Source organism: Giraffa tippelskirchi, chromosome 1 (assembly GCF_054371585.1).
Source record: "Giraffa tippelskirchi isolate mGirTip1 chromosome 1, T2T-mGirTip1v1.2.pri, whole genome shotgun sequence".
Taxonomy (NCBI): domain Eukaryota; kingdom Metazoa; phylum Chordata; class Mammalia; order Artiodactyla; family Giraffidae; genus Giraffa; species Giraffa tippelskirchi.
Genome location: NC_137275.1, coordinates 112,214,460 through 112,233,554, shown reverse-complemented (window position 1 = coordinate 112,233,554; position 19,095 = coordinate 112,214,460). Strand labels below are relative to the sequence as shown.

General features: G+C 51.6%; 1 protein-coding gene across 6 annotated transcripts in view; it reads right to left on the bottom strand.

The window, feature by feature from the left end:
• Nucleotides 1-267: 267 nt before the first annotated feature.
• Nucleotides 268-19,095, bottom strand: part of LOC145505982 (liprin-alpha-1-like) — a 28,156-nt gene continuing 9,328 nt past the window's right edge. For all 6 annotated transcript variants that reach the window (XM_081489522.1, XM_081489503.1, XM_081489513.1 and 3 more), the window contains exons 7-12: nucleotides 17,162-17,297; nucleotides 14,297-14,520; nucleotides 12,292-12,523; nucleotides 3,763-3,914; nucleotides 2,741-2,910; nucleotides 268-1,413 (exon numbers count right to left, since the gene is read on the bottom strand). In XM_081489522.1, the coding sequence (XP_081345648.1) occupies nucleotides 1,358-1,413; nucleotides 2,741-2,910; nucleotides 3,763-3,914; nucleotides 12,292-12,523; nucleotides 14,297-14,520; nucleotides 17,162-17,297 (970 nt within the window). In that variant the 3' untranslated portion in view covers nucleotides 268-1,357. The remainder of the gene's footprint in view (nucleotides 1,414-2,740; nucleotides 2,911-3,762; nucleotides 3,915-12,291; nucleotides 12,524-14,296; nucleotides 14,521-17,161; nucleotides 17,298-19,095) is intronic.

Below are 19,095 nucleotides of genomic sequence, written 5' to 3'. Positions count from 1 at the left end.
GGTTTTAAGATTTTTTACCAGCAGCTTTTGGCTATGTGTCAGAACAAAGTCAGCCCGAGTTCTCGCCTTGATCTGCCTGGTCCTTCATGTGTCTCTGAATTCTCAAAGCAGCTGAAGCCCAGAATGGGGTGTGGGGGTGTCTGGAGGGGCAGGGGCTCGGGCACCAACCGCCATCCCAGAACTGACTCGTCTGTGTGTTTGTTTCCAGTTTACCCGCACTACTTTTACAGATGATGATACCGTGTCCAGAATACAACAAAGACTACATTTTGAACTCAATGCAATCTTTAATCTGTTAATACTTGTTATATAGACCCTAAGATATTTTATTACAGAGTTTTTAATTAGTGAAAAATTCACGAATACCATAGAGAAAATATTAGGCCCTACCCAGCATCAGGCCCTAGTCCAGCATCAGGCCTTCCCTCACCATCAGACCATCCTGCAGCGCCAGCACCCCCCCCATCATCAGACCCTAGCCTAGCATCAGTCCCGCCCACAGCATCAGACCCTCCCCCGGCATCAGACCCTTGCCCCAGTAGCAGGCCCCCACCTGTCAGATGCTCCTGAGCACACTCAGGCAGCCCCAGAGCAGCACGAACAATAGCTCTTGCAGGCGGTGCATCTTTAGGAATGACCTGTGGGGCAGCAGCAGCTGGGGTCTGTTGCAGGCCCAGGAGAGGCAAAGAAGAGGCACTTGTGCCAGAAGCAGTGGTGGGTGTGGGCACGCTCCCCAGCTCTGCTTCCTCCCTGTGGGGGCTTTGCTCTCCTGCCTTCACACGTGGTCACGCGAGGGCCCCAGGGCTGTGTCCTTCCAGATTCACGGTCTCCTTGGTATCTCAAGCCCAAGTCCTGAGTCGCGTCCCAGTCTGGCGTGGCAGAGGGCTGGGAACACACAAGCACAAGGGCTAAAAGGATCGCAAGGGGACAGCCGGGCCCCAGTGGGTGGCAGGGCAGGGGCTGAGGGTGGCTGCCCACAGAGGGCCCCACAGCAGCCCTGGAAGGAGAGCAGCGATGCCTTAGCTCACTCGGGGACGTTGCCCAGCCTCAGCACTCAAGAGATGTTACCGCCAGCAGCTGTGGGGACGCAGGAAGCCTGGTGAGGGACACCACCCCACTTGTGCCGTGTGGGTGGGCACTGCTGACCATGGCCTGTTTTCATTCCAGTTCCAACTGTCCCTCCAAGGGCTGACGGGCTCCTCTTCCGAATGGCACAGATATTATCTTTATGTGGGTGAACGCATCCCTGTTGGTTTCTGTCGGCACTGTGGTCGGTCATCGTGTGTTTTTCTCTTTACAACCTGTGCTTGCTGCTCTGCCAGTTTAACTTATGAGCAGCCCTTATTTTCTGCATTTCCTAGTTGTCAGCGCTCACTGGAGCCTTCCAGGTGGCGCTAGTGGTAAAAATCCTGCCTGCCAATGCAAGAGATAACGAGAGACGTGGGTTAGATCCCTGGGTCAAGAAGATGCCCTGGAGGAGGGCATGGCAACCCACTCCAGTATTCTTGCCTCGAGAATCCCATGGACAGAGGAGCTAGTGGGCTACAGTTCCTGGGGTCGCAAAGAGTCGGACACAACTGAAGCACTTTCGCACACACTCAGGTTTTAATTCAGTCGCTCACTCGTGTCCGACTCTTTGCCACTCCGTGGACTGCAGCACTCCAGGCTTTCCTGTCCTTCACGATGTCCTGGAGTTTGCTCAAAGTCATGTCCATCGAATCAGTGATGCCACAGAACCATCTTATTCCTGTTGCATCCACCAGAGAGGTGGCTGGAGCTCGGCAAAGTGCACGGTCCCACTGTGTGGGTGTGAACCTGCCTTCACCACTCCCTAACCGTGTGAGCATCACTGTGTCCTCCTCTGTAAATCGGGAGGTGGCAGCACCTGCTTGGGAAGGGGCACACACAGCATCTGGTATATAATCAATGCACCATCCATCTCAGCGGTGTATTTATTAATAATAGGGATAGCTTTTAATAACCTGCTCCTTTTTCTCTCTTGTCACTTAACTGTGCTAGAGACCACATCTCTTTTACTTACCCCTGTAAATCCCACACCCAGCACAAACAAGACACTCAACCAATTTCTGGCTGAAGAGGCAGGAACATACTCTGTCTTCAAGGAGATGAAGCAGAGCGCGATGGGGGGCTGATGATAACACTGCGTGATGAGGAGACCCCAGGAGGCCCTGCGTGGCTGTGGGGTGGGGTGGGGGGCATGGGCAGAACCCCTGATGAGCTCCTGGGGATGGGGGAGGTGGCAGGAAGGAGGGGGAGGGCTGTTCCTTGTAGGGTGTCTACAGATGGTACCTCAGCCCTCACTGATGAGCACTTGGGCAGTTTCCAAACACTTGTCACTGTTCTGGAGAAAACAATCATTGCCCAGCTCCTACTCAATCAGTTTTGTAGAGTATGTTTCTAGCATTGGAGTGTAAACATCTGCTTTATTCATTCCATGCTCCATTCATCCACCCATCTAGCCAGCCATCTGTTCATCCATCCATCCACTCACGAATTCCATCCACCCATCCAGCCAGCATTCTGTTCATCCATCCATCCACCCATCCACTCATTAACTCATCCAATCATCTTGGACCCGCCGAGAAGACAGACGTCTCCTCCGCTCTTGCTCCCAGGAGGACACCCAGCGTGAGTGACAGGAGCCTCGTGGGGACGACGGGGGAGACACAGAAGGGACACGCCTGCAGGCCCTCCTCCCTCTGAACGGTGAATCACCCACCTGGTCCTGACGCCTCCTTGCCGGGGAGTCCAGGCTGGCCCTTTCCCTTCTTCCCAAACAGGCGGCTGATGGAGGACTTGATGCCCTTCTTTGGGGCTTTGTGCAGAGAGGCCTGGCTGCTGGTGCTGCTGCTGGGGTTGCTCCCAGGGCCGTCCTGAGAGCCTGTTGACCTTCGGGGAGAGAAAACGGCCTTGAACCGGCGCCCTCGTGCAAACACACACCCGTCCACAAGACCTACTTACTGATAGAACCGGCCACCCAGCACCAACCGCGCCTCAACCTCACAGCAGACAGTGGAGTCTCCTTCACCAACCACACTCCACACGAGCAATGCCAGCTCCCGGCCACAGACAACCACCCTGGGAAGCTAAGATTCGCTGACTCAAGCTCTCCCCCGAGGAGGGCTTCACTCCAGACCAGCTGGTGCAGAGGGCGCTCCGACCCTCCCTCAGGGTCGCCGATCGGCAGGTGACGACGCTCCCAGAGAAGGCGAGCTCCCTCGCTCTGGGCAGTTCCCTCCGCCTCCCGCAGGGTGACCGTCCCCGGCCGCGGCAGGAGAGTGACTGTCACCGTGCAGGGCTGCTGGTCAGGTGACCACACGTGCCCTCCATCGAGTGCTGCCTGCCTCAGGACGGGAGGTCAGCAGGTGGTGGTCTGAATGAGGACAGTGTCAGTCACAGGAGGGGACAGACAGCCTCCTGAGAGGAGACCCTTGAGGAAAAGGGAGGAACCCTCAAGAGCAAATCCGAGAGGCATGGGGCCGTCACCGTCAGGAACGCGCCCGGGGCTGGGCAGACCTCTAGCAAGAGCAGGAAGAAACCTCCCACGGGAGTCAATCCGTAGAGACGGACGTTTTCTAAAATCACTGAGGTCCCTGAGCTCTTCTCCCCCAGCACCTGAAGTTCACCACTAAGCATAGGCACCTAATCCAGTGGGATTCCTTTAAAATCATCCTTCCAACTCTTTCAAGACAAGAGGCGCAGGGCTCCTGAAACTGACAACGAGGCGCCCAGGCCCCTTACCTGCGGGCGTCCCTGATGTCCTCGTGGCTGGCTGCGTGCCGCGCCCCCGTGTGCAGCCGGTCCAGCCGAAGGGACTGCGGCGAGGGGGGGGTCGAGGTTTCACATCTGATGGTCGTTTTGTCATCTAGTACCTCTTCTGGTAAAGCTGGCAGCTGAGGGAGTGAGGTAAGCGTAAAACTGAGTGACAACAGACTTTGTCGAAAAAGGCAATCCACAGGCTTTACATTATAACCAGAAACTTATTTGAAAATCTATTAGCTATGCTTTCTGCCAAGTCCAAAAAAAGCCTTGTTCTAGCTTAATGCCATCTTAAAGGACTGTCTTGTTCAAGAGAAGCGGGGCGGTGGGGCAGCGAGAGCCCCCGACTGAGTGCAGAGACCCAGGACGGGAGCCTCCCTGCAGCCGGGCTCCGCCGTCCCTGGAATCCAGCGACCAGATGGCCCCACCGGGCAGGACGGCAGAGTGATGCCGGCACCGTGATCCCTGCATGGCATGAACTGCCCTGACGAGGACTGTGCTCATCGCCAGATGCTGCTCAGAAGCACCACTAGCAAGAATAAGAAAGCTCTCAGCAAACCCATCCAGACCTTTCTATTTGAAGGAGAAAAGGAAACAGATTGTACCACCACCCAAGATCAGTTTTAGTGATGACGCAGGTTACCGGAACCTATGACAACAAATGAAACAAAGAAAAGGTACCTAACCCCTCCATGCGAACACCATGTGTCTGGCTTGTATTTCTCAGTAACATATAGACTGAGGGCTCACACTGAAGTGCTTACACGCAGCTTGAGTGTAATTTGCTCACTGTGGTTTACATAAAGCACCCCTAAGTCTTCATACCCCACGTCCAAGGTAAGAGAAACCCAAGTAAGACGGTAGGTGTTGTGAGAGGCCATCAGAGGGCAGACACACTGAAACCATAATCACAGAAAACTAGCCAATCTGATTACACGGACCACAGCCTTGTCTAACTCAATGAAACTAGGCCATGCCGTGTGGGGCCACCCAAGATGGACAGGTGATGGTGGAGAGGTCTGACAGAATGTGGTCCATTGGAGAAGGGAATGGCAAACCACTTCCGTATTCTTGCCTTGAGAACCCCATGAACAGTATGAAAAGGCAAAAAGATAGGACACTGAAAGATGAACTCCCAAGGTCGGTAGCTGCCCAATATTGTACTGCGGATCAGTGGCGAAATAACTCCAGAAAGAATGAAGGGATGGAGCCAAAGCAAAAACAATACCCAGTTGTGGATGTGACTGGTGATAGAAGCAAGGTCCCATGCTACACAAAGCAATATTTCATAGGAACCTGGAATGTTAGGTCCACGAATCAAGGCAAATTGGGAGTGGTCAAACAGGAGATGGCAAGAGTGAACGTCGACATTCTAGGAATCAGCGAACTAAGATGGACTGGAATGGGTGAATTTAACTCCAATGATGACTATTATAGATAGATCACTATTATCACTATTATAATAGATGACTATTATATCTACTACTGTGGGCAGGAATCCCTTAGAAGAAATGGAGTAGCCATCATGGTCAACAAAAGAGCCCGAAATGCAGTCCTTGGATGCAATCTCAAAAATGACAGAATGATCTCTGTTCGTTTCCAAGGCAAACCATTCAATATCACGGTAATCCAAGCCTAGGCCCCAACCAGTAACGCTGAAGCAGCTGAAGTTGAACACTTCTATGAAGACCTACAAGACCTTTTAGAACTAACACCCAAAAAAGATGTCCTTTTCATTATAGGGGACTGGAATGCAAAAGTAGCAAGTCAGGAAACACCTGGAATAAGAGGCAAATTTGGCCTTGGAGTACAGAATGAAACAGGGCAAAGGCTAATAGAGTTTTGCCAAGAGAACGCACTGGGCATAGCAAACACCCTCTTCCAACAACACAAGAGAAGACTCTACACATGGACATCACCAGATGGTCAACATCGAAATCAGACTGATTATATTCTTTGCAGCCAAAGATGGAGAAGCTCTATACAGTCAGCAAAAACAAGACCGGGAGCTGACTTTGGCTCAGATCGTGAGCTCCTTATTGCCAAATTCAGACTTCAATTGAAGAAAGTAGGCAAAACCACTAGACCATTCAGGTATGACCTAAATCAAATCCCTTATGATTATACAGTGGAAGGGAGAAATAGATTTAAGGGACTAGACCTCATAGAGTGCCAGATGGAGGTTCACGACACTGTACAGGAGACAGGGATTAAGACCATCCCCGTGGAAAAGAAATGCAAAAAAGCAAAATGGTTGTCTGAGGAGGCCTTAACAAATAGCTGTGAAAAGAAGGGAAGAGAAAAGCAAAGGAGAAAAGTAAAGATATTCCCATCTCAATGCAGAGTTCCAAAGAATAGCAAGGAGAGATAAGAAAGCCTTCCTCAGCGATCAATGCAAAGAAATAGAGGAAAACAACAGAATGGGAAAGACTAGAGATCTCTTCAAGAAAATTAGAGATACCAAGGAAACACTGCATGCAAAGATGGGCTCGATAAAGGACAGAAATGGTATGGACTTCACAGAAGCAGAAGATATTAAGAAGAGGTGGCAAGAATACACAGAAGAACTATACAAAAAAGATCTTCACGACCCAGATAATCACGATGATGTGATCACTCACCTAGAGCCAGACATCCTGGAATGTGAAGTCAAGTGGGCCTTAGAAAGCATCGGTACAAAGCTAGTGGAGGTGATGGAATTCCAGTTGAGCTATTTCAAATCCTCAAAGATGATGCTGTGAAAGTGCTGCACTTAACATGCCAGCAAATTTGGAAAACTCAGCAGTGGCCACAGGACTGAAAAGGTCAGTTTTCATTCCAATCCCAAAGAAAGGCAATGCCAAAGAATGCTCGAACTACCGCACAATTGCACTCATCTCACATGCTAGTAAAGTAATGCTCAAAATTCTCCAAGCCAGGCTTTAGCAATAAGTGAACCGTGAACTTCCAGATGTTTAAACTGGTTTTAGAAAAGGCAGAGGAACCACAGATCAAATTGCCAACGTCCACTGGATCATCGAAAGAGCAATAGAGTTCCAGAAAAACATCTCTTTCTGCTTTATTGACTATGCCAAAGCCTTTGACTGTGTGGATCACTATGAACTGTGGAAAACTCTGAAAGAGATGGGGATACCAGACTCCGTGACCTGCCTCTTGAGAAACCTGTATGCAGGTCCGGAAGCAACAATTAGAACTGGACATGGATCAACAGACTGGTTCCAAATAGGAAAAGGAGTACGTCAAGGCTGTATACTGTCACCTTGCTTATTTAACTTACATGCAGAGTACATCATGCGAAACGCTGGGCTGGAGGAAGCACAAGCTAGAATCAAGATTGCCGGGAGAAATATCAATAACCTCAGATATGCAGATGACACCACCCTTACGGCAGAAAGTGAAGAGGATCTAAAAAGCCTCTTGATGAAAGTGAAAGAGGAGAGTGAAAAAGTTGGCTTCAAGCTCAACATTCCAAAAACTAAGATCAGGGCATCTGGTCCCATCACTTCATGGCAGAAAGATGGGGAAACAGTGGAAACACTGTCAGACTTTACTTTTGGGGGCTCTAAAATCACTGCAGATGGTGATTGCAGTCATGAAATTAAAAGACGCTTACTCCTTGGAAGGAAAGTTATGACCAACCTAGATAGCATATTTAAATGCAGAGACATTACTTTGCCAACAAAGGTCCATCTATGGTTTCCCCAGTAGTCATGTATGCATGTTAGAGTTGGACGGTGAAGAAAGCTGAGTGCCAAAGAATTGATGCTTTTGAGCTGTGGTGTTGGAGAAGACTCTTGAGAGTCCCTTGGACTGCAAGAAGATCCAACCAGTCTATCCTAAAGGCGATCAGTCCTGGGTGTTCATTGGAAGGACTGATGTTGACGCTGAAACTCCAATACTTTTGCCACCTCATGGGAAGAGTTGACTCATTGGAAAAGACCCTAATGCTGGGAAGGATTGAGGGCAGGAGGAGAAGGGGACGACAGAGGATGAGATGGCTGGATGGCATCATCGACTCGATGGACATGGGTTTGGGTGGACTCCGGGAGCTGGTCATGGACAGGGAGGCCTGGCGTGCTGCGATTCATGGGGTTGCAAAGATTCGGACACGACTGAGCGACCGAACTCAACTGAAGTCTTCACTAAGAGATACTCTTCTATCAACCTAGAGGGCTGGGTTGGGGAGGGAGATGGGAGGGAGGTTCAAAAGGGAGGGGATATATGTGTACCTATGGCTGATTTTCCCTGAGATTTGACAGAAAAGAACAAAATTCTGTAAAGAAATTATCCTTCAATTAAAAAATAAGCTAATTTAAAAAAAAAAGATGATCTCTCCTGGACTCCCAGCTTTTCCGCTGGTCCTGGGTCTGAGGACAGGAACAGTGGTGGCAACAGTGTGGGGAACAGATAAACCCCTTCAGGGTCCAGACAGGTCTCACTTATACATGTGGGCATGTGGTTCAGCCAGGGGAGGTTTTAGGAAGCATGCATGGAAAGTATTTTTATAGACAATGAGTGCGTTGTTTTAACCAACTAACCTGTGCCTTTTTAATGGGATTCTGTAAAGAATACTGATCCACTGCAGCCCCACAGGAGCTTGGTGACAACAAAGTGACTTAGTGCAAAATACAGCTGAACTCGTTTAACAGCAGCTGGATAAACTGTGCACTCTCCCCTGATCTCTAACAACAACCCTCAGACAACAGAAGGCTACAAAAGCTAGAAATTATCCACATGGAACGGAACAGGGATCAATCTCAAATTCAAGTTAAAAGAAGCATTTATAAAAATCAGAAAACAACAAAGAACAGAGCAGGGAAGTGACACACCTGGGTTGACTAGGACTGAATGCAGACAAACACCTGCCTCAAAGTCAGGGACCACGGCCAGGCCCTTCCCCCGGGCCTTGTCCTAAGAAAGGCCTCTGGGTCCCCAGCCTGGCACCCTCCGCCAGGATGGGAGCCCGCCCCACGGGTGCCCACGTGACTCGGATGGGCAGTACCGTGTCCTCAATTAACAGGAGGGCAAAGCAGGCCACAAAGCGGGCAAGCGGCACACCCAGGTCACCAACCTCAGGGTGACGGAGCTAATCTGCTGTGCCCGGCAGAAGGGTTCCTGGGCACTGAGCTGCCTGAACTGGAGCGCGGCTGCCCAAGTCCTGTGGGAAGGCCCCAGGAGTGCTCCATCAGCGGGCTGGGAGCAGGAGAGGGACAAGGAAGGCCAGCCCTCGGGCCACTGGACTCCAACAACAGGGGCTCATCCAAGTGACCCGAGGGGAGAGGCAGCTCCCTCCCTCCTGAGGCTCCCTCCATCAGGGATGCTGTGATGGACAGGAGGGCCTCTGGAGGAAAGCGGGATGGACGGCACCACGGTTAAGTGTCCAGGCTCTGATCAGACCAGTCTGCACCGCACCGCTGGGTATGCGAGCCTGGGCACGGTGCCCGGCCTCTCTAAGCCTCAGTGTCCATATCTGCTGAATGGGGATAACAGCAGCCTGGACCTCACCTGGGTGTCTGCGGGATTAGATGACGGGCTCAGAAAGCACTGGACACGGTGCCTGGCACACAGAGTCTCCTGCACACTGCTACCCACCGTCATTAAATTGGCTTCCCCCAAATCTAATGTCTATGGCTCTGATTCAGTCATTTCTTTTAAGAAAACACTACGTGGAAATTCCATGGTGGTCCAGAGGTGAGGACTTGGCACTTTTACTTTCACCCCGGTCTGATCTCTGGTTGGGGAACTAACATCCCATTAGCTGTGCAGCATGGCCAAAAAAATAAGTAAAGAAAATTTTAAAAATAACAAGTAATACTATGTCTATTATAAATAAGCATGAGATGATTAGAAGGCAAACAAGTGGGAGAAAGGCAAACTGTTACAATTGTCCCAACAAATGACCTATTTCCAACAGAACCATCAGTTCAGTTCAGTTCAGTACAGTTCAGTCGCTCAGTCGTGTCTGACTCTTTGCGACCCCATGAATTGCAGCACGCCAGGCCTCCCTGTCCATCACCAACTCCCGGAGTCCACCCAAACCCATGTCCATCGAGTCAGTGATGCCATCCAGCCATCTCATCCTCTGTTGTCCCCTTCTCCTCCTGCCCCCAATCCTACCCAGCATTAGGGTCTTTTCCAATGAGTCAACTCTTCGCGTGAGGTGGCCAAAGTATTGGAGTTTCAGCTTCAACATCAGTCCTTCCAATGAACACCCAGGATTGATCTCCTTTAGGATGGATTGATTGCATCATCAGCATATTTTAAGTGGTGGGTGAGTTTCATTACTTCCATTAAAATGTCAATTATCCACCAGTACGTAACCACATAGTGTTCATTCACTAACACGATAAGGACTCTAATACTTCACAGAGAAACAAAGGCATGCTAAATTACTAAATAGTTTACCTTTCGACGATGCTTCCTTAACTCACTAGACTGATAGATGCATGCAAAGAAATGAAGAGAAACCAGATTTATTGCGACTTTGAAGCTAAAACTTCAAGAATCAGTACAGGCAAAGACAGTAAAGCAAAAATGACGGCAAACATATAAGTGAGATGTAGATTTAGAGAACATGTAACTGGAAACAGAACAGTTTGTTTGACCACATTAGTTAAATAAGCTAGTCAAGATTTACTAGAGAAACACTATACATTATTCCTCAGGAAGATACAATTCTATTACAACATCATGATTTGTTAAAGCACAGCACTGTGTACAACAAAGGGCCTTAACAGTTGTCTGTTCTCAGCCAAACCTCTCTATAAGTTAGTTTCTCTTAATAAAAAAAAACATGTTATACTTTAAAATAGTAATTTAACTGACGAGGAAGTTGCCGTAATACCTATTGTAACACTGAACAAATCTAACCACCTGTTGGACATTAATGTAAAATCGTTACCTAGAATTTGATTCCAAACTTCTGAAAATAAATTCATTAAAGCAGGTACCCTATGAAAATATGTAAGAATGAAAGCTAGCCTAACAGCAGGTGGAGTCTTCACATTTTATGAACCATAGAAGATACTTTGTGAAAGAGTCTAGTAGAGACATTAAGCATGCAAAAGCTGATGAGATTTACAGTCTCAAATACAAGCACCAACACAGAAAGGATGTTGTGTCAAAAGTCCATTAATTCTACACATAAGAGGATCATTTCTTTAGGTAAGCATAATCTCAGTTATGAATTACACAGGTTCTGTAGTGTATCATCCATCTACATTATGCTTGTAACTGCACAGTGATACAATAATTCAAACTTAGTGCTATGGGGAAAAAACACCATTTAATGAGACATGAAGACAAAGCAGAAACCCGACTAAGGGGACACACGCTGTGGACCCCAGACTGCTATGACCAGAGCAAGTGGAAGGACGGGGGAGGGGAGATGGATGGGTAAACTACAGCCTCGGGGGGGTGCGGTTGTGGGAAGCTGGGGTCTGGATTGATGACAACGAAGCAGACAACAGGATGAGACAGGAAATCAAAACCAATGATGAAAGCAGACACACCGTCAGAGAACTCCAACAACAAGAAAAAACATACAGAACTGTTCTTTTACAAATACTCGGAAAGAAATCAAGCATGAAACCACAGAGAAATCGTCAAAGAATACACACTATCAACTAATTGGCCAGTGATGCAAATTATAAAACCAATGTGTCAAAAGACCACAAGATAGACTAGTTATCACTTCACATGCTGCTAAAATGATTCACAGTTAATTTAATTATATGCTGACTAACAATGCAGCTAACATGAAATGGGTGGTAACAAAAAAAGTGATAATACAAGTGCAGTTACAAAGCAGAGTGTTGTAGACATGATTTCACAGGGTAAACAGCAATGCGCTCAGGAAACCTAAGCTAAACATGGAAGAAAGCAGGAACATGCGCTTCAGAGCTGCACACTCTGTCACCAAAAGCCCTAGGTCGTCATCCCATTTTTAGACGCAGAAGAGTGAGGAAGCCCAACTTCTTCCCTGGGGCCCTGGGGCACCAGGCTTTTAACCTGGTTTCACACCCACAGCTGGCCTGAGCGTGCAGCCAGGTCCAGCAGCAAGCAGACCAGTTTAGATTCTTGGTTTTGTTCCCACCGCATGCCCTGCAGCCTGCAGCCTGCAGCCAGGTATCCCTAGTGAAAAATGTGCTGCGCGGGTCTCACACGCCAGGAGAGCTGCCTATGGTTACTTTCACAAGGCTGTCTGCTCCGTGAGAACAGAAACTTCCCTGCACCTGCTGTGTCCAGCACAGGCCGGGCCCAGCGTTACAGAGGCAGGCTCTGGCTGAGTTCATGATGACGTGCTAAGCCAGTGGTCCAAATATCAAGACTAATTTGTTGCTGTGCGAGTATGGAATGATTAAAGACTAGGCAGTTTTTAAAAATCTTAGCAAATGTACCTGAGTTTCTTCTGGGTAAAAAGAGAAAAAACAAAAAACAAAAAACAAACCAACAAAAAAGAAAGCCAGTGTGCTGGGGGAGGGACGTGGCAGGGAGGAGGCAGACACATACCGGAGTCTTGATGTCCCGCTTGTCTACTTTCCGCGCCGAGCTGTGCCGCCTCCTTCGGGGCTTGGAGCGCCCACTGCTGGGCGGGCAGGAGCCGGCAAGCGAGGAGGCGGGACACAGGTTGAGGGAGCTCGAGGATTTACAACGACGAAGGTTGCCTAAGCTCCCCCTGCCCACCCTGCTCTCAGTCTCCTGGGCCCGCTGCTCCGTGTTCTCCTTCTCTTCTTCGATCAACCTAAAATAGAATAAAACCCGTCACCTGCCTTTGTCAGCAGAGGAACGTGTCTGGACAACAAATTTGGGCTTGCATTCTGTGTCACGATTAGCATATTCCAGGAACAGTTGCTCAATTAACATCTCAGCAAAAAGGTTCAACTTTCCCTCTTTTCAATATTCTCAAACTTAGAATAACTTATCCTTGAGTCTTACAAAGTGGCCCCTGATCATTCTCGTTTGATTTGACTGATTTACTCTAACATTCTGACGGGGCCTGGGTGGCGCCTCTCTCCCTGTGAGGAGATAACCTGAAGTTGACAACCTTTACCTTCCCTGCTCTCCGGGCAGAGATGCACGGCAGTGCCTCAAGTCTATTCCACTGGGAATCAGGAACTCTGTACAATCAAAACAGTGAGCCATGAACAAGCTGGAGTTTCTAAACACAAGTCTCTAGACCAGATGAAGTGCTGAATTGATTTTTTTATTTTTTAGGTTGTCTATGTACAAATGCATCACTTGATGAAGTTCTCCACCAGCTTTGTGTGAGTTTCTGGACTCATGTCAATGTGCTGCATTAACCTAGAATTCACAGTTACTGCTCTTCTCCCCTAATGTCTCGCGGATGATTTTATATAGCAGTTTCAATACTCGATTATGCATATAACATGATTTTCAAAATAAAATACAAGATTCTCGCAGGTCGTCACCTCTCCAGTTTCGCTTCTCCTTATACATCCTGAAAGTTTTTCACTGTTGATAACAAGTTGATGGAAAGAATTTACCATTTACCTCAAGTCAACATGTTACCTAAGGAAAAATCACTTTTACCTGACAACATGCTGTAAAAATAAACATATTAATATGTAACCGTTCCATATTTCCTGGGGGAGGGGGAAAGACAATCTTTCTGAGCTGTCTGTGCTCAAACACGGCCCACAAAGCAGTCTGTCTCAGCGTCAAACGTGCAGGCGGCACCACCTGCGTTTGCTGGTTGTGCCCTTCACCCCTGCCTTTCCCCCGGGCCCCCCGCACTCGGCTGACAGGAACGGGCACCTCGGCCTGGGCTGACGTGACAAGAACAATCTGAGCAGCAGCTCTGCCAGGTCCTGTGCAGGGTCACCGGCCTGCGGCCACTCTGAACGTGGACAAGGGACAGGAGGCAGAGCTGTGCGGGTGTGGCACCAGGCTGGCCTCGGGGCCCCCAGCCACCTGGCTGCACCCAGACCCAAGGCCCCTGCTCGCCATGAGGCGGGCCTTTGGATTCTATCCCGTTTGTAAACTGTTATAACAGCCCAGACGGTGTCTACAGAAAACATCTCACAGACACTGATGAGTTGAGAAGAACTCAAACACATGTCCTTGGACCACTGTCGTACAACAAGCCAATCTTCACACTGGATTAAGTTCAAAAGGAAAATGCAGATCTGAGTGGGAATTTGCCACCCCAAAACCCCAGCTTTTCTGTTTCAGGCGGCTTTTCACCAGAATGTGGGAGGCTCCGAGGGACACACGAGGGCGAACCTTCAGTGCTGGAGGGTGCACGGGCCGCAGGGGACACTGTCACGGCACCTCACCCACCTTGGGGCTCAGAGCTGGTGGGGGGACACCCCACAGCGCCCCCCCACAGCCCTGGCTGACTGAGCTCTATAATCAAGGGCAATCTCGGAACGGAAAATTCTTGAAGCAGACTTGAAGTCAGTTTTCTTACTATGGAACACTCAGCCTTCTCTAAGGAGAAGACAGCTCCTCAGAGAAGCCGAGTTTCTGGGGAGCTGGGCTCGGGCTCACCCACCGGATCTCTTCGTTGATGGTGTCCAGCTGCTCCTGAAGCATCACAGTCAGAGTCTCGGCATCGCCCTGCCCGCTGGGCGACAGCAGAGCGGCCGAGCTGAAGAGGGTGGCCCTGTCGCCCCCGCCGTCAGACAAGTCTGCGTCACTCTCGAACGCCTGGGCCACGTTGGCCGGCACGCTGGCTTGCTGCGCGCGCTCCCAGTCCTTTTCCTTCAGGGTCTGCACCTGGGCACGAGAGGACCACGTCTCGTCAGCGACATTCAGGGCAGCTCAAGTCTATCAGGAACTGAACACAAGTTTACATGGAAGCCCCAACTGTGGATAAACGGGCCATGCTTATGAGACACTGCCATCTCTTAAGCGAGCAGTACTGAAGAAACAGGCAGGAGGAGAATCCACTTCCTAGATGGCCTGGTGACATTCAGGTCTTAGCGTGGATGGAAGGCAATCCTATGAGGTTATTCGCAAGGGTGGGCTGATGGAGTCAGAGACAAACTCCGAAAATTAAAACAATACATCTGTGCCTCCATCAGCCAGGCTGAAGGAAAATAAGAAAAAGAAATCCTTCAGCTCCGCAGCCTCTGGGTCCACCTCAGCGGTCACCACTTGTACTAGTTCACCGAGGAGCGCCATCCTCGCAGGTCCCCAGCCCTCCGTTTTCCAGGCTGGTCTGAACACGCACAGACAGGCGCAAGCAGGGCCAGCAGGGCTGGGAGGGCCAGCCGCCCGCGGGCTGTTCTGGGGGACGGCCCCTCACACCGCAAGGCGGCTCTGTCATCACAGACGTGCGGGAGAGGGCCTGCTGGCCTCCGAGCCGCCCTCCAACTCTCACACCTCACACCCTTCTCTCTGGCACATCTCCCCCCGGCCCACTCTCACCCAGGTCCTGCCTTCTTTCCCAGACATGACCTCAAAGCAGCCAAGGGGCAGCCTCGAGGTGCTGGCTTGCTGGCTCCCTGTCCCCCGCGGCCAGCGCCCTCGCCCCTGTCTTCGTCACGACCCCTCCCCAGGGCTGGGCCACCCCCTGCACTGGCTCCAGGACCACCTGCCATCATTCCTGCTCCTCTCCAGCGAACCAGCTGCATATGGCTTCACCCCCATCAGCTCAGCCAGCACGTCCTCTCCCTTCTCTCACCTTAAAATCGCACAAAGGGAACCAGCAGATTCCTCCTCCAGGGCTCCCTGCAGCGCCCACTGCGGGTCTCTGAGAGCTCCCTGGGAGAGGCCTCTACTGTCCCCCTCCCCGCCCAGTCTCCAGCTCTTTGCAAGCAGGCGGTGTGCCCCGCTCGCAGGGCAGCTCCCGGGGAGCTCTGAGGAACCCATGTTACCAAGCCCCCTCCTCTCCTTGCCCTCCCCCCACCCCAAGCATGTCTCTCCCTGGGCACCAGGCCCCGCCCTCCCTGGGGTCAGTCCCTTGCGCCCCTTCTCAACCTTGGAATGCGGGGCACCCCACAGCTCTACCCTTGCACCCCCTATCTCTCCACGGGCACCTGCCTGGTGACTTTACCTTGTCTGTGCCTTTAAACACCATCTGTATGCCCACGACCCAAGTCCACCTTGAGCCGAGTGAGGCCTCTCCTGGATGCAGGCCGCAACACTCAGCCGCTGACCTCACAGGTCCCCTGGACACCCCATGGGCTCATCCACCTCAACAGGGCTGAGGCCCGTCTCTTAGCTCCCTGCCCTGGCAGCCCTCCTCAGCTCAGGAAACAGGCTCTGGCCTCGAGCTGCTCAGGCCTGAGCCCGGGGTCCTCCCTGATGCGGCCCTCTCTCTCCCTTATCTCCACTTGTTGACAGGACCCTTGATCTATCTCCGAGCGGCTACTTCTCTTCCTGCCTCCGGGTCTCTGTTCAAGGTCACCCTCCTGGAGTCACCTCGCTGGCCACCCTGTTCACACACGATCGTCCCCCCTCCTCAGACAACTCGGGCACTCTGGTCTCCTTTCCCTGCTCATTGCTGTCCGACAGCTGCGTGGGTTTAAAAATGGGTCCACAAATTCTTCCATCCTCTTCCCTTCAAGAGGCAGAGGGGGCAACTCCTGCTCAGCCCCTGAGCGAGGCAGGACTTCGCAGCTCACTCTCGCAAACAGAACTGAAGGTGTGCGGCTTCCGAGACCGGGGCGCAAAAGGCCCCGGGCTACATCCCGCGCTCTCGCTCTCAGAGGGTGTTCTGAGGAAAGCCAGGCCATGAAGAGGTCCACACAGCAGGGACCTGGGCCTCTCCCTACCAGCCAGGTGAGTCTGAAAGCCTGCCATCCAGCCCTGGGGGGCCTTCCCATGTCTGTGCCCTCAGGAGGCCCTGAACCAGGCCCACCTGCAACAATGCACAGAAACGGTGCTCTGTGACCTGCTCACTGGGACGTCACTAAGCTTTGCAGTGATTCCTTACGTCGCAGTGGATCAAGAATGCACACGGGTTTTAATTCACTGCTGGAGTCCTTCTTCTGACGATGTCTGGCCCCAACTAGCTGCTCACTGAATATGGAAGCTCAAACACAGACATGTATGAAAAAATTCATGCCATGAATGAGGCAAAAAGATAAAGGCACTTAAACTTCCAATGAGAATTCTTCTCACTATAAGATGATGGATATGTGTATCCAGTTACTCGTAGGACGATTTCAAAACTGTGCTAATTAGTACCATGCTGGGCCTCGCAGTAGGCCACAAGTTATCAGAATTGGTTCTTTTAAGACAAAAAAAGCATGTCTTCAAAGTAAACTCTTAGCCAGAAAAAGGAAAATGGGAAGACATAAAGCGATCTATCAACGCTTTGTTCCAAACCCATCTCAGGACCGCAGTGTGAGGGTGCAGGTGCCTCACAAGGTGCCCACCAGGGACGGGCAGGGGGCGGGGGGGTCCTTGCCTTGGACGGCTCGTCACGCAGCGCGGCCAACTGGCCTTTCTGGGGGCACCGCAGCACCGCCCCGCTGCCGGAGGAGTCTGCCGGCCCATCCGCCACAGGGAACCTGAAGTCCAGGGCGCTGTCCAAGTGGGGTTGGCTGAAACACACGGGAGACAAGAGCGCTGTTAGAAGGAACGAGAGCTCACTCTGTCAGTCAAGCCAGAGCCTGTCAATTTGGAAAATCGGCAATTTCAGAGAAAAGAGCCCCCGGGAGGGCACTGCCCTCCTGGCTCCAACAGGAACAGGCCGCCTGCTGCCCCGCAACCACTCAGGGCTCAGCCCACCATCTGCAAAACTCCCATATGGGGGGAAGGCAGTGCTGACGCGAGGGTGTGGAGCTGACTAGGACGGGATCAGCTGTCTGGGGCTGGGGCGTCCGTGGTCCCCTCGGAGCCCACCCTCAGGTCCTAGGGCGGGGCCTGCACCTTCTCTGCTTTCTCCTTGGCACCCGCACCTCCCCTCCGGCCCGCGCCTGCTCTGACCTCCCTCTCCCGCGTCATGTCCGTGGATCACAATCACCCGTCTACCTGGAACATTTTCTGCACCGCTCTCAGCGCTTCTAAAGGTGCCTCAGACAACCAGCAGCAGAAAGCCCTGAGACCCACAGCTCCGAGCTGAGCCGCACTGGTGTCTCCCATCAAAAGCAGAGATGAGCATGTCACCACACTCTGGGCGGAACAAGGCCCAGCACAGATGCTCAGGCCCTGAGCACTAAGACTTGGGCCTGCTGGTGCCAGGAGCTCACTCAGGAGGGGCCTGCTGAGAGGCGGTGCGGCCCCGCCTTGACTGTGAGCCGCCTGCACTGCAGGACCGCCCGGGGTCTGCTCAGTCTTGTCTCTGGGAAGAGGGTGGCGCCTTCACCTGCAGGAGTCCCTAAACCCGGGAGACAGAGCCCTCCTCCGAGGACAGGACACCCCAGACGTCTGCAGAGAGGCCAGGCCAACCACTGGCTCAGCCTGCTCGGGTTCACACGCTGCTCTGGTCGACAGTTTTGCAAGGAAAACTGTGCTGTGCTGAGATGGAAATCTGGACTCTCCCCGAGCCACACCTGTCTTCCCTCCCGGCTCCCCTCCTCCTGAGGGAACCACTCCTTTCTCTCCTCGACTTCTACCCAAGGGCCCGGGGCCAGACCACACTTGGGAACTGGGTGGGAGGTACGACACAGTCCCGCTGTGGACTGCGGACACTCGAGGGTCCTCTGAAGGCCACAAAGGTCTCTGGGTGTGTCGCCCCCCCAACCATCACCTACCAGTCCCCTCGTGGAGTGCAGCCTCCATCTCTCTCTCCCTCTTCACCCAAGGCTCTTTCCTCCGGGAGAAGGTCTCAGAGACAAGGTGACCATTTCCACTGGGAGGTCCTGCCAAATACGCCGAGCCTGCCCTGACTGTGAGCCAGCTTTTCTGTCCCCACTCCCTCCCTCCTGAGCCAGCATAGTGCCCCCTACCCAGTCCACACTGCCCGCAAGCCCTGTTCCAAGGCCTCCCTGTGCTGCCAAGTCCCTGCATGAGCCCTTGAGAGCTGCCTCCTGGACACACCCCTCCCTTGCACCAGCCTTTCTGGCTCTGCCTTCGTTCAAATGATATCCCCTTACTCTAGAAGAAGGCTGGGCAGGGGCCCTGGACCGCGAGCATCCCCTAAGCACACAAACACAGAAATATGCGTGTGGGCTCCGAACTGTCTCCTAAATCGGGATTCAAGCAGCAGTCGGTTTCCTACATATGAATGAATGTCACCAGTTAAAGCACTTTAATAACCTTTGCTAAAGTTTCTCTCTTACTTGTGACCATTTTCCATGCAGAAGCCAAAGAAACATTTAAATACTTAATAAGAATTACTGCCGCTACAACAACGAGGAAGAAAAAATCAGGATGCTCAGTAATCTGGTCGCCTCATTC